Raw genomic sequence first — 12,539 nt, 5'->3', positions numbered from 1 at the left:
CTTTCAAATTATAGTCTGGGCCCAAAGAAGGCAGTCTCTTGTTTTCTTTTTGTTTTCCTGTGTGATGCCAGCTGGTTCACAAAGAGATTTAACTCTGTGTCCTGGGATTCCTTAATGCCAGGCTCTTAGTAGTCTAGGATATAGCAGTAATTTAAGAACATCTGCCAATTTTTTCTAGGCAGGTTTTGGTGAGACTTCATATTGAGACTTTAACTCAGAGTTGCAAACTGGAAGTCCGGGAACCAAATATGGCTTGCAGACTTTTTTTATGTCACATATGGTATTTAAAAATATGAATTAAAGTACATTTAAAGACACAGATATTCAATAGGTCTCATATTGGTAGCCATTTGAATTTACTACCCCTCCTTAAATATTAGATGATTATGTCCTTTTCCACATATTATTTGGACCCTAAAGCATTCTGGATATATTAACTTCAAAGGATATAAACACACTGATGATGTGGACTGTTCTTTGACAAGTGACAGGAAAATAGGAGTGAGCTAAAGTTCTGAAATCTTATGTTTATTGTGCTAATCCTTATCAGTTTATCACTAAAAAGAGTAGAGCCAACCAATCACCACACAGATCACTGGAAAGATTAAATCAGTCCAATAGATGGAGATATTTCTATGAATATAGCTGATATTAACATTCCAATATTTCATTACACTGACAAATATTGCAATGAGAACAGACAATGGAGCAAATTAATCTATTCTTCTGACAGTATATAATGAGAATGGGATGTGGTTTAAAAAATTAAGCCATTCTTAGTGCAATCTCAAGATTGCAATCTCATGGTCTCTCTCAGATGCTATATACTCTGGTGATACATCATTGAAAAGTGTCAGTTTAACAAAGAATGTGTCTTAGCTCTTGCTGTGGTTGTAGAACACATTTGCTTTGTCTCACCACAGCCCTGCCCATTAAAAACAATGAAGTAGAATCAATTATACTTTTCAGAACACACATAAACACAATCAAAGTTGAAAAATTAAGATACTTCTGGCAATTTTATATTGGTCAAAACTTACTAACAAAATATTGTAGTGTATTGCTCTCTTTTTAATCTTTTTAATATGAGTTTCTAAATTTAATTTTATAAAACAGAAAACAGTGAAAAGTTACTTTAGGGATTGAGAATCTAATACTAACTTATCTGTAAGTGGGGTATAGATAATTAAGGTTGTCATAGAGAGCTGCACAGTCATTCTCTCTGCATAGTCATATTGCGTTATGAGCTGAGACTTATGACCAGTGAGATAGGTTGTAGCCTTAAAATTTGCAGTAACTCAATGTAATATTTTACTTGGTATTCATACCCAAAGAGAATCTAAAAAGGACCAAAGTTGACTGGTGTTCTAAACAAAACAGAAAACATACAATTATGTTTTTTATATCTAGTTCTCTAGGTTCAAACCAAAAAGAATTGGTAAGACTCTTAGATGTGCAGATGATGATAATAGCAACAACAACGCAGCTACACTTGTTGAGAGCCAACAATGTGCCTGGAGCTCTATGTATATTATCTCATTTAGTCCTAGTAACCTGTGGGTTAAGTTCTTTTAGGATAAGACATTTGCTCAATGTCACATGCTAGTAAGAGGGCAGTCAAGACTTAAATACTCGGGTTCTCTGTCTTCAAAGCCCATGTTTGCCACCATTATATTCTGTCTTCCCTGCTTCATCTTACATTTAGCAAAATTAATGCTTATGAGGCAAATTGGTTTAATTAGTATCTCCCAGAGAGTTTACAGCAAAGCCAGACTGAAAATTAGACCTCCAGATTTCCTTGGTAAAGGTACTTCTTATTATGTCACTCTGCTTCAATTTATTGAAGCACCTCCTCCCATATTTTTGAATGAAAGATAATATTATTGATTAAATTTGCCACTAGATTTCAGTAATTTACCTGCTTATGTTGTCATCTAGAATTAAACTAAACATTATATTCATTCTACAGTGTTTCTTGATGGCTAGGCATTGTGCCCTGTTCTCTAAACATAATAATGAATAAGATATTTATTGCTGTTAAGCTATCATCTTCATTCATTTATTCAATAGATGTTACTGAGTCCTATATACCAGAATTTATATGAGTTCCAGTTAAATAACACTTTTAGTGCCTACCTTTTTTAATTGTTTATTATTATTCAACTTCTATTTTAGATTCAGGGGGTACATGTGCAGGTTCGTTACATGGGTTTATTGTGATGCTCAGGTTTGGGTTATGGATCTCATCACCAGGCAGTGAGCATAGTACCCAATAGGTAGTTTTTCAACTTGCCTCTCTCTCTCCCTTCCTCCTCTAGTAGTCTGCAGTGTCTATTGTTCTCATCTTTATGTCCATGTGTACCCAATGTTTAACTCCCACTTATAGGTGGGAACATGTGTTATTTGGTTTTCTGGTCCTGCATTAATTCCCCTTGGATAATGACCTCTACTGTTCACAATAGCAAAGACATGGAATCAACTTAGGTGCACATCAGCAGAGGATTGGATAAAGAAAATGTGGTACATATACACCACAGAATACTATATGGCCATAAAAAGAACAAAATAATGTCCATTGCAGCAACATGGATGTAGCTGGAGGCCATTATCCTAAGGGAAATAATGCATACCTTTTGAATACCTATTAATAGCCAAGTACTGTGCTAGGCACAGAAGATACAATGGTGAAAACACACAGTCCCCGACCTCAAGGCATTTATGATCTATATGCACAGGCAGACAAATAAAGAGGCAATTAAGTATAATACATGTTATGATAGTACAGGTTGTTATGGAAGTACATAGGAAGGGTACCCAGGAAAAGTCAATCAAAGATAAGACCTAAATGACAGTAGATGTTATGAAGGAAAAAGAGGTAGGGGAGAACATTCCAAGCAAAAGGAATCGCATTTTAGAATTAACGACTGAACCATAAAATGCAGTGAAAAAAACTAGTCATTCACGTATTTCTTATTTATTCATTTATCAATTTTCATTGAAAAAAATAACACCAGATTATTTTTGGTTTATTATCACTTACGTAAAATAGTCATTACATTTTGACAAATGAGTACATGAATGAGGTTATCACATGTTGTGCTGAATGCCTGTTCTGTAGCTTTTCACTGGTCTATCACTTTTGAGAAACAACATAGACAATCTCCATTCGTGTCTTTTCTTTTCTTGATAAAGTATCGAGAAACAAGGGAGAAGCTGAATCCACAAATTGACACCATGGTTATATAGACTCTGTGGCTGACTCAACAATACTGGGTTTAACTCTTGTTTTTCAGGATAATGAGAGTGCAAGCTATGCTCTAGAATTATGTTGTTTAATATGAAAGCCACTTACCATGACTATTTAAATGTATATTAAATAAAATTAAACAAATTAAAAACTCCATTTATCAGTCACACTAGCCACATTTTAAGTGCTCTGTAACTTTATGCTATCATATTTAACAACATAGAACTTTTTTTTTTTTTTTTTTTTTTTGAGACGGAGTCTTGCTCTGTCACCTAGGCTGGAGTGCAGTGGCACGATCTCACCTCACTGCAACCTCTGCCTTCCAGGTTCCAGTGATTTTCCTGCCTCGAGTAGCTGGGACTACAGGCACCAGCCACCACGTCCAGCTAATTTTTTGTGTTTTTAGTAGAGATGCGGTTTCACCGTGTTAGCCAGGATGGTCTCAATCTCCTGAACTCGTGATCTGCCGCTTCAGCCTCCCAAAGTGCTGGGATTACAAGAACATTTTTATCAGTGTAAAAAGTTCTATTGGATACTCCTACTCTAGATCTAGATTATTATTTTTACTAACTATTGATAAATATTTCAGGAGAGTGTTGAAAAATAATAGTTGCTCAATAAATAGTTATTAATATTTTTAAATTTAGCTTTATTCTCCTTTAATGGCAAAGTCTCACTCTTTAAAGTAGAAACCAACATTTACATAAATCCTCTAACATATTTTTTGTAGCAATCAAGGTAAAAATTTGATTAATGGGCTGACAATCTCCTTCCTGAATCTGTAATACCAGAAAATTTCCCAGGTGTTGGTGTAGCATGGCTGCTTAGGCAAGACTGACAAAACAATCTCAAGGTGACAAATTTCAATTTCATGACTCCCTCATGTTACATTGCCCACTTTCTGATGGAGACACTAATGAGTAGCATCACTGCCAAGAGTGCTTAAAGCAAAGGTGAGGAGATGCCAAGACTTTGCAGAATCTACTTTGAATAATGAAGAATTAAATATCATTCATCTTAAACCGATTTTCCAGACACACTGCCAAGAAGCAAACAAGTAACTCTATATTTTTGATACCAGAATCTAAAAGAGTTTCAAAGGGGGATGGTTGGCACCTGCATCTGAGTTTAACTCATTTTATGACTAGTCCCTCCCCACCCATTAGACTATGCACAACTATTTTAAATGTGCTCACCATACTGGCTTATGTTCTTATAGCTACACCAGTTCAACAGTATCTAAATGATCATAAGGTAACAAAGTAGAGTAGAGTTAGAAGATCAGTGATTGCTAAGCACCAGTTTGTTTGCTTATTGATTTGCCTCATTCCAGAAAAAATTTAAAAATAGTCAAGAGTGGCCCGGCTTGGTGGCTCATGCCTGTAATCCCAGCACTTTGGGAGGCCAAGGCAGGAGGATCACGAGGTCAGGAGATTGAGACCATCCTGCTAACACAGTGAAATCCCATCTCTACTAAAAATACAAAAAAATTAGCTGGGGGTGGTGGCACGTGCCTGTAGTCCCAGCTATTTGGGAGGCTGAGGCAGGAGAATCACTTGAACCCTGGAGGCAGAGGCTGCAGTGAGCCCAGATCACGCCACTGCACTCCAGCCTGGGTGACACAGTGAGACTCTGAATCGAGAAAAAAAAAAAAAAGTCAAGAGTAACCAGTGAAAGTACTCCAAAATGCCTAATTTTTTGTGACACAGAAGACACATTTGATAAGTAGTGACATATTTGATAAGAACACAATCTAAACAACAAAAAAATGAGTGGATATATTTACCTCTGAAATTAGTAACATGTTTTATAAAATGAGAAAACCTAATTTTGGTGCAGATGTATTGATAACCCTCACACACATGCTGTTGAGAGTATAAATTTAGTACAACTGTTAGAATAATTGTTGTACCGAAGTCTTTAAAGTAGTTATGCCTTTGGCACATCATTTTCACTCCTCAAAATATCATAAATGAATAATCTATGAAATCTGGCAACTCATGTTGAAAAGATATTCTTTGAAGTGTTTACACCCAAATTTGGAAAAACCTAAAATTGGGAAATGATTAAAAACTAAATGCAGAGTCATTAAAATATGTTAACATAGAGTGTTAATAACATGAGAAAATGCTTGATTGCTTAGATTAATTCTTTAATATTTAGAAAAAGAAGAATTACATAATTGTATATTGACATAAGGTCAATGATGTAAAGAATATATAAGAGATATGTGAAATATTTTAACAATGGTTTCTTCTAAATGATAACATTTATTCCTTCTAATTCTCTTAATTTTTTACACTTCTACAAAGAAGAAGTATGAATTTACAATTGGCAAAATTAGGTAATCATTCAGAATAATCCATAAAGCAAAGGGTCGATCAAATCACATTGCATATAATTTCACTAGACCTACTGAAAGTGTATGGATAAACAGAATTTGATCGGAGTAAATTTTGGTAGAGTAGAGGTAGTAGTTGTGGCTTATATCTCAAAAGTCATTAGGATATAGACAGATGCTTACAATACCACAATCTAAAAGACAGGCAGCAGCAATGTCCTGGAACTTTATTCTCTCACTGATGCAGAGCAATTTTTGTGAGGAATAGACAGGGCATCATGTGTTGATTACAGAGTATTTTCATTATAATGTGTGCTAAAGAGAGCATGGATTTTGAAACAAAAGACTGCACCAACTATTAGTTATGTGTAAAATGTTTATAAATTAAAAACTAGTTCCACACATAACAACAACAACAACAACAACACTTACTTTGCATGGTGGTTAGGAGGATTAAAGTTTATGTAGTTATCCACCATGACGCCTGATACAAAATGCATTCAGTAAAAGTAGCTACAAGCTTGGTTTCTAAGGGAGTATAGAAATCATTAGTTGCAGAACAGGAAATATTTAGCAATCAGGAATCTGCAGTGAAGTTCTAAGAATCACAACACAGTGATGCAGACTTTGAGATGAGCAATATTCAGAAATCCATGCAGGCAGGCAACACGACAGACTTCAATCAATGAGTATTGTTAGCTAAAATAAGGATTTGAAGTGTCCAAGCGAGTTTTAAAAATAATAACTACTTTATAAATATTAAAAATTAAAATCCCAACAACCTTGTAACCAGTAATAGGATTTAAGCTTTAAAAAATCTACTTTGCTCAAGTGATACAGGTGCTATGAGAAGTGCAAATTTCAGTGGTATTCCATATTTACTACATACAATATAAGCTCTTTAGCCTGGGATTTATGGCATTATACAGTCTTGTTTAATCTGCCTTTCAATCTTTACTTCTTATAATATCATGTACATACCCTATACTTCAGACAAACAAAACTACTTGCTCCTTGCATATTCCTTCACTCCTTATAAATGCCCTGTACTATTTATTGAGTCTGAAACCAAATGAATAAAGATAAATTTATAGTATCAAATTATCCATCACTTTCTTTAGACCATTGGGGGAAAAAGCCTAGAGGTCTCTTTGAATCTCTGCTGATGTTGCTCAGATTGATTTTTAATGCGTTTTTGTGTGTGTGTGTCTTCATTTGTTTCTTGAAATAAACATGTGAATTTCAAAACTGACATGACCATTTGGTTTGCAGCGGCTGCGGCAGCAGACATGGCTTACCACCACATCAGACCTCCCATTGGCTATTCCATTCCCAAGCCCATATCATCTCTGCTGATACGAGGGTGGAACGCATGTCCTGAAGTGAGTAATTTTTATTTCCTCTTAGAAAATGTGTTATGGTCAAAATCTGTCACAAATAGTATAACTCCAAAGTCTACTTTCAGTGTGTATTTTAAGACTGTCAAGGCGGGAAGACTGATTTGCCTTCTGCTCCTTAGTCTCTAATTGCCTCAAGAAGTCTGAGTATCTCATATCTCTTAGCTGCTGCTTTCTGATTTTGAAACGTTTCTCACAACTGATTAGTAAAAGAGAGACCAGGGTATGACAGATGACTCACAGTCTCATCTCAGCTGCAATTTTTATTAACTACGCGTGAGCCACACTTAGTCATTTTCTGAAGCAATAAATTTGGCACAAGATGGATTTGTGTTGGCTTTTAAACATGAGGCAGGCCTCAGAATAGGTGGTTTTCAGTAGCACTGGCTCAGGTAGGAGGCAGAAGACCTGGGTCCTAATCCCTCTCTAACTTTCTGAGTTGACAGTATTATGATGTGGTTAACAGCATAGACTTTGAATTCAAATGGAGTGATCAATGTTATGGAAGGGATATTTAAACAGTAAAATACATTTTTAAATATGGTCATAGGTCTAAAAGAATAGAGAGGGAACAGTCATATTATCACAGAATGAAATTCCAAACAATCCGCCTGCGAGAAAGGATTCTTAAGTGTGCAGACAGGTTATGTCTGCTTTGTTCTCAGAGATTCACAGAGGAGATGGCACAACTTCTTTCCTAGTAACACAGTTCAGTCCAGTGTCTAGTAATCCTTTTGCCAGTATATTTTGTTGTCTATTAAAATCCTCGTGTTTTGATATCAATCAATTGATTCCATTGCTCAGAGTGGAGAGTATTAGTTTGCATTCTTCACACTGGAGGACCTCATACGTAAAGACCTAATGGTTCTTATTTTTCCATCCTAAACCATCCTAGTTATTGTCCTCTTAAGTTATAACTTTGTTTCTGATCCTTCCTAGGCACTTTATAGCTCTTCAACAAGAGAATAAAGTGAGGCTGTTATTATTTCAGGAAATATCTCACTTAGGAGACACAGAATAAGCCCCAGTCCAGATGTTTGAAAAGAGAATGCAAATTTTCCATTCTTTTCCTAAAGGCAAAATCCAGACCAAGTCATTACCCAGTCTCATCTGTGTACACAGAAACTCTTAAGAAGAAAAATGAAGATCGTTTTGGGATGTGGATTGAGTATCTCAGAAGATAACCTCTTATCCTGGCCATTCAACCTGATATGTTACATGTTTATTTGTTTAGAATCTTCCATCACTACCAAAATGTTAGCTCCATGAAAGCAGTGCTTTTTGTTTTATTTTGTTCACTGCTATAACACTAACATCTAAAGCTGGTTGCTCAAGAATGTTTGTTGAGTAAATGAATGAATACCAGTATTGCCTATCAGTGCCTTCAATCCCTGCATCTGAATTTTGCTGTCCAGAAAATTTCTTCTTGAAAATTACATCACATAAAATAGTTTAGGAAAACATTTTCTTGTATTTCAGTATGAACTTCAGGCATGTTTTCTCAGAAAAAGTATATCAAGCACCTATTCTAGAATTTCCTTCTCTCTGTGGGAGGTGAGCTATTGAGAGGTTACAACGTGCTAGCAGCCCTTCCACTCTCGGCGCCTCCTTGACCTCGTCGTCCACTCTGTCCACACATGAGGAACCCTTCGGCCTCCCGCTGCACCGTGGGAACCCCTCTCTGGGCTGGCTGAGGCCGGAGCCCGCTCCCTCAGCTTGCGGGGAGGTGTGGAGGGAGAGGCGCAGGAGGCAACCGGCTGGCGCTCACGTGCCAGCGCCAAGTTCCGGGTGAGTGCAGGCCCCATACTTGGAGTGGCCGGCGAGTACCACCCGGGGCAGTGAGGAGCTTAGCACCCGAGCCAGCAGCAGCGGAGGGTGTGCCAGGTCCCCCAACACTGCCAGCCCGCCCGCACAGTGCTCGAATTCTCACCAGGCCTCAGCCGCCTCCCCGCAGGGCAGGGCTTGGAACTTGCAGCCCTCCATGCCCAAGTGCCCCCGCCAACCGTGGGCTCCTGCGTGGCCCAAGCCTCTCTGATGGGCACTGCCCCCTGCTCCAGGGCACTGGGTCCCACAGACCACCCAAAGGCTAAGGAGTGCAGGCACGTGGCGCAGGACTGGCGAGCAGCTCTGCCCATGGTCCTGGCCAGGTATCCACTAGGCAAAGCCACCTGGGCTCCTGTGTGGGGTGGGGTCTTGGAGAACTTTTATGTCTATCTAGAGGATTGTAAATGCACCAATCAGCACTCTGTGTCTAGCTCAGGGACTGTAAACATACCAATCAGCACCCTGTCAAAACGGACCAATCAGCTCTCTGTAAAATGGACCAATCAGCAGGTTGTGGGTGGGGCCAGATAAAGGAATAAAAGCAGGGTGCCCGAGCCAGCAGCAGTGGTAAGGCACTCTGGTCATTATCTGTGCTGTGGAAGCTATGATTTTTGCTCTTAGCAATAAGTCTTGCTGATGTTCACTGTTTGGTCCACACTGTGTTTATGAGCTGTAACACTCACTGCGAAGGTCTGCAGATTCACTCCTGAAGTCAGCGAGACCACGAGCCCACCAGAAGGAAGAAACTCTGGACATATCTGAACATCTGAAGGAACAAACTGCGGACACGCCATCTTTAAGAACTGTAACACTCACTGCACAGGTGTGTGGCTTCATTCTTGAAGTCAGCAAGACCAAGAACCCACCAATTCTGGACGCACTATGACAAAGTTTACCATCAAATAACAATCAAGGGAATCCCTTTTTCTTTGATGAAGTGTCTCTTCATAATTATAGATAACAGGCATGTGGAATTTCTAATATCAATATAAAGATAAGTCATTGGCAGGTTCTAAAAGCATTTTTTGGGTAGAATGGATCTCAAGCAAAGGGTTGGGAAATGACAAACAGAAATTGGAATACGGCCAAAGAAGGATACTGTTAAAAAAAGGAAAGGATAAAAATTGATTGCTTAGTAGAAAAGTTGTACTGCTAAGAAGTGAAGTTTATCAGCACAGAGTCTTTGTCCTGCTGATGAGATGCAGAGGGGAAGATGAAAAAAAGCGTATTAGGAAAGCAAAGTCTTTAGCTGACTTGAGATATGTGCGTCTGCCAGTCAGTTGAGCCTGACTTGGCTCTGGTAACCACCTCAGGATAATGAAGTTGAGCTGCTTCTGTATGTGACTCACTTGAGTCTTTCTTAATTGTCCAGTAAGGTCTTCACCATGTTAGCAAGCTGAGTGGCAAAGAAAAGGGAACAATGAGCTGTTTTTCATTCTTTCCTTCAACAATTATTTGTTGAGTTCCTACTGTATACCTCCTAGGATAGGGGAAAGGGATTCAATAGAGATGTAAACTCTTAAATGGAGTTTAAGACCTGGTAGTTATATGGAGACTGATTGAATAAACATATTAATGATTCTATAGTTACCTGCCAAGATTAAGACAAAACTCTGTGAGACTATATACTAAAACAATACTACTCGCAAGTTGGGGGACAAAGACAGAATGCAGGTTAGTGAAGGCTTCCCAAAAAGAATAACACTTGAGCTGAGACCATAAACAGGAGTTTTCTGAAAGAAGGCGGCTTGGTGAGAAAGAAAAATAGTATAAGCAACCAGAACATATGAAAATTCATTGAGAGAACAGATACAAGGGAAAGACTAGCAGCAGTTGCAACATTGTAGCTATGGAGAGGTTAAATCTCTATATCAGGCATTATTTGAAATAAGTTCATCTTTAGATGGAGGACACTTAACATCATGCTATTCTGGTCATTACTTTCTAGGTTATCAACTTGGCTTCTCATTTTTTCTTGCATATCTGTCTTTACTTCATTCCTTGAATTTGAAGCACAGTATTTTCTCCAGGATGTCTTCGTCGACAAAACTCATAAGCTAGAACATTGAGGAGAGTAAGAAGAACAGTCTATTGAAGATGGGAGAAGGTTGGAAAACAGTAAGAGGTAGAAAAAAGCCTGATACTAGATAGTGACAGATTTTGGAAACTGGAACAGGAAATTTGGACATGAAATTATGGCCATTATATTTTTTTCTCTAAAGGAGTGAAAAGATAAACGTACTTTTTAGAAAGTTCATCTGAGTTTGATACAAAGGATTTATTTACTTAAAAAATTGTAGTTCCTATAGTAAGGCAAGCACTGAATTATCTTGTAATGCTCATTGGAATAGCTAAGCATTGATTCTTAATATGTGGGCTGCAAACTATGTGTTCCAGATTACCCTGGAAAGTTTGTTGAAATGAAGATTCTGGGGCCCTAACCTAAGTTTACTGAATGAAAATCTCTGAGATGGAGCCTGAAACTCCACATTTTAACAAGCGCCCCAGGTGATTTGTGCCCAACAAAGATAAAAAACTAATGGGTTGAAACTCAAGCAAAAGACAATGAAGTCGGGGCAGCCAGCTGGATTGCTGTTTGAGTAATCCAGTTGATTACAACACACAGACTACAATGGTTACCATGGAGATTCAAGGGCAAGGGTAACCTGAGAACTATTTCAAAGGAAACATCATAAAGAGGTCAAAGACTGGATTTCAGAAATGGAAGAGAGCAAAGAGACCAGGAGAACTAGAATTGCTGCCTCCTGAGAGTCAGCTAGTGACCAAGAGTACTCATTAGGCCTCTAGATATCAGGGATATTCTTGGCAGTGAGAGGAGAGAGAACAAAGCTAAAGGTGCTGAAGTAAGGTGGCAGCGCTTTAAAGAAGAAGAAAAAAATAAAAAGGAAAAGGAAAGATACCTACCAAGAAAAAGAGTGACCTGGTCTACAAAGATGAAGAAGCTGTCAATTAGGGTGGAATAAACTTATCATGCAAGAAGTTGGCATAGATACTAGTCTCACCTTAAAGGTGCTTTAAAAATAAAGTGGGATCAGGCAAGGCAGATAGGTGGCATAGGAGTTAAGCTCAAGCAGAGATAATGAACAAAAATACCAGAGGAATTAGGATTAAAAGCAATAAAGTCTTGAATATTGGTGAGAAAAGATGAAGAAGAGAGGTAAGAAATTTAGGAATTTTCAAAATAAGAAACTTAAGTCATTTCCTAGCAATTCTGAATAGGAAGGGAAACAAAAGAGGCGGGGTATGTAGGCAATATTTATGTTGTTCTAATAAACTTATAAGGTTTATAAAGCTTATTTATTATTATTATTATACCAAATGTAGATATAAAGATGTATAGACCTAGACAGGTATAGAGACAGGAGAAAAGGAAGTTTGTTTCCCTTTTAACCTTTTTGTTCCCCTACTAAAAAATGTAAAATATTATAAATTCTAAACTGTGAAGGTATGCTTCAAATATTTTTTACAGTGGTCTCAATAATTAAATTATTTGAATATATCTATATTTTTCAAATAAGCACGGCTTTGAGTGAGACATGTTTTTTCTGTCACTGTTTTTAAATTCAATATTTATATTCACATTTAATTCCAGTGTACAAGGAGGAGTTCTCACTCCAAACAACAGTGGCATGTGAAACCCAAGAGATCAGACCTTGAAAGCTATGTACTAATAGGTTATTTAGTTTTCAAAATCTTAAATTAATAGCAA

The 12,539-nt window shown here is 37.6% G+C and overlaps 1 protein-coding gene across 1 annotated transcript in view; it reads left to right on the top strand.

Annotated features, from left to right (window-relative positions):
- Window positions 1–12,539, top strand: part of TNNI3K (TNNI3 interacting kinase) — a 307,803-nt gene that overhangs the window by 220,039 nt on the left and 75,225 nt on the right. The window contains 1 exon segment of the mRNA NM_001204855.1: window positions 6,861–6,970. Within this exon segment, the coding sequence (NP_001191784.1) occupies window positions 6,861–6,970 (110 nt within the window).

Source organism: Pongo abelii, chromosome 1 (assembly GCF_028885655.2).
Source record: "Pongo abelii isolate AG06213 chromosome 1, NHGRI_mPonAbe1-v2.0_pri, whole genome shotgun sequence".
Classification (NCBI taxonomy): Eukaryota; Metazoa; Chordata; class Mammalia; order Primates; family Hominidae; genus Pongo; species Pongo abelii.
The sequence above is the reverse complement of the archived record's forward strand: the minus strand, read 5'-3'. Positions and strand labels throughout refer to the sequence as shown.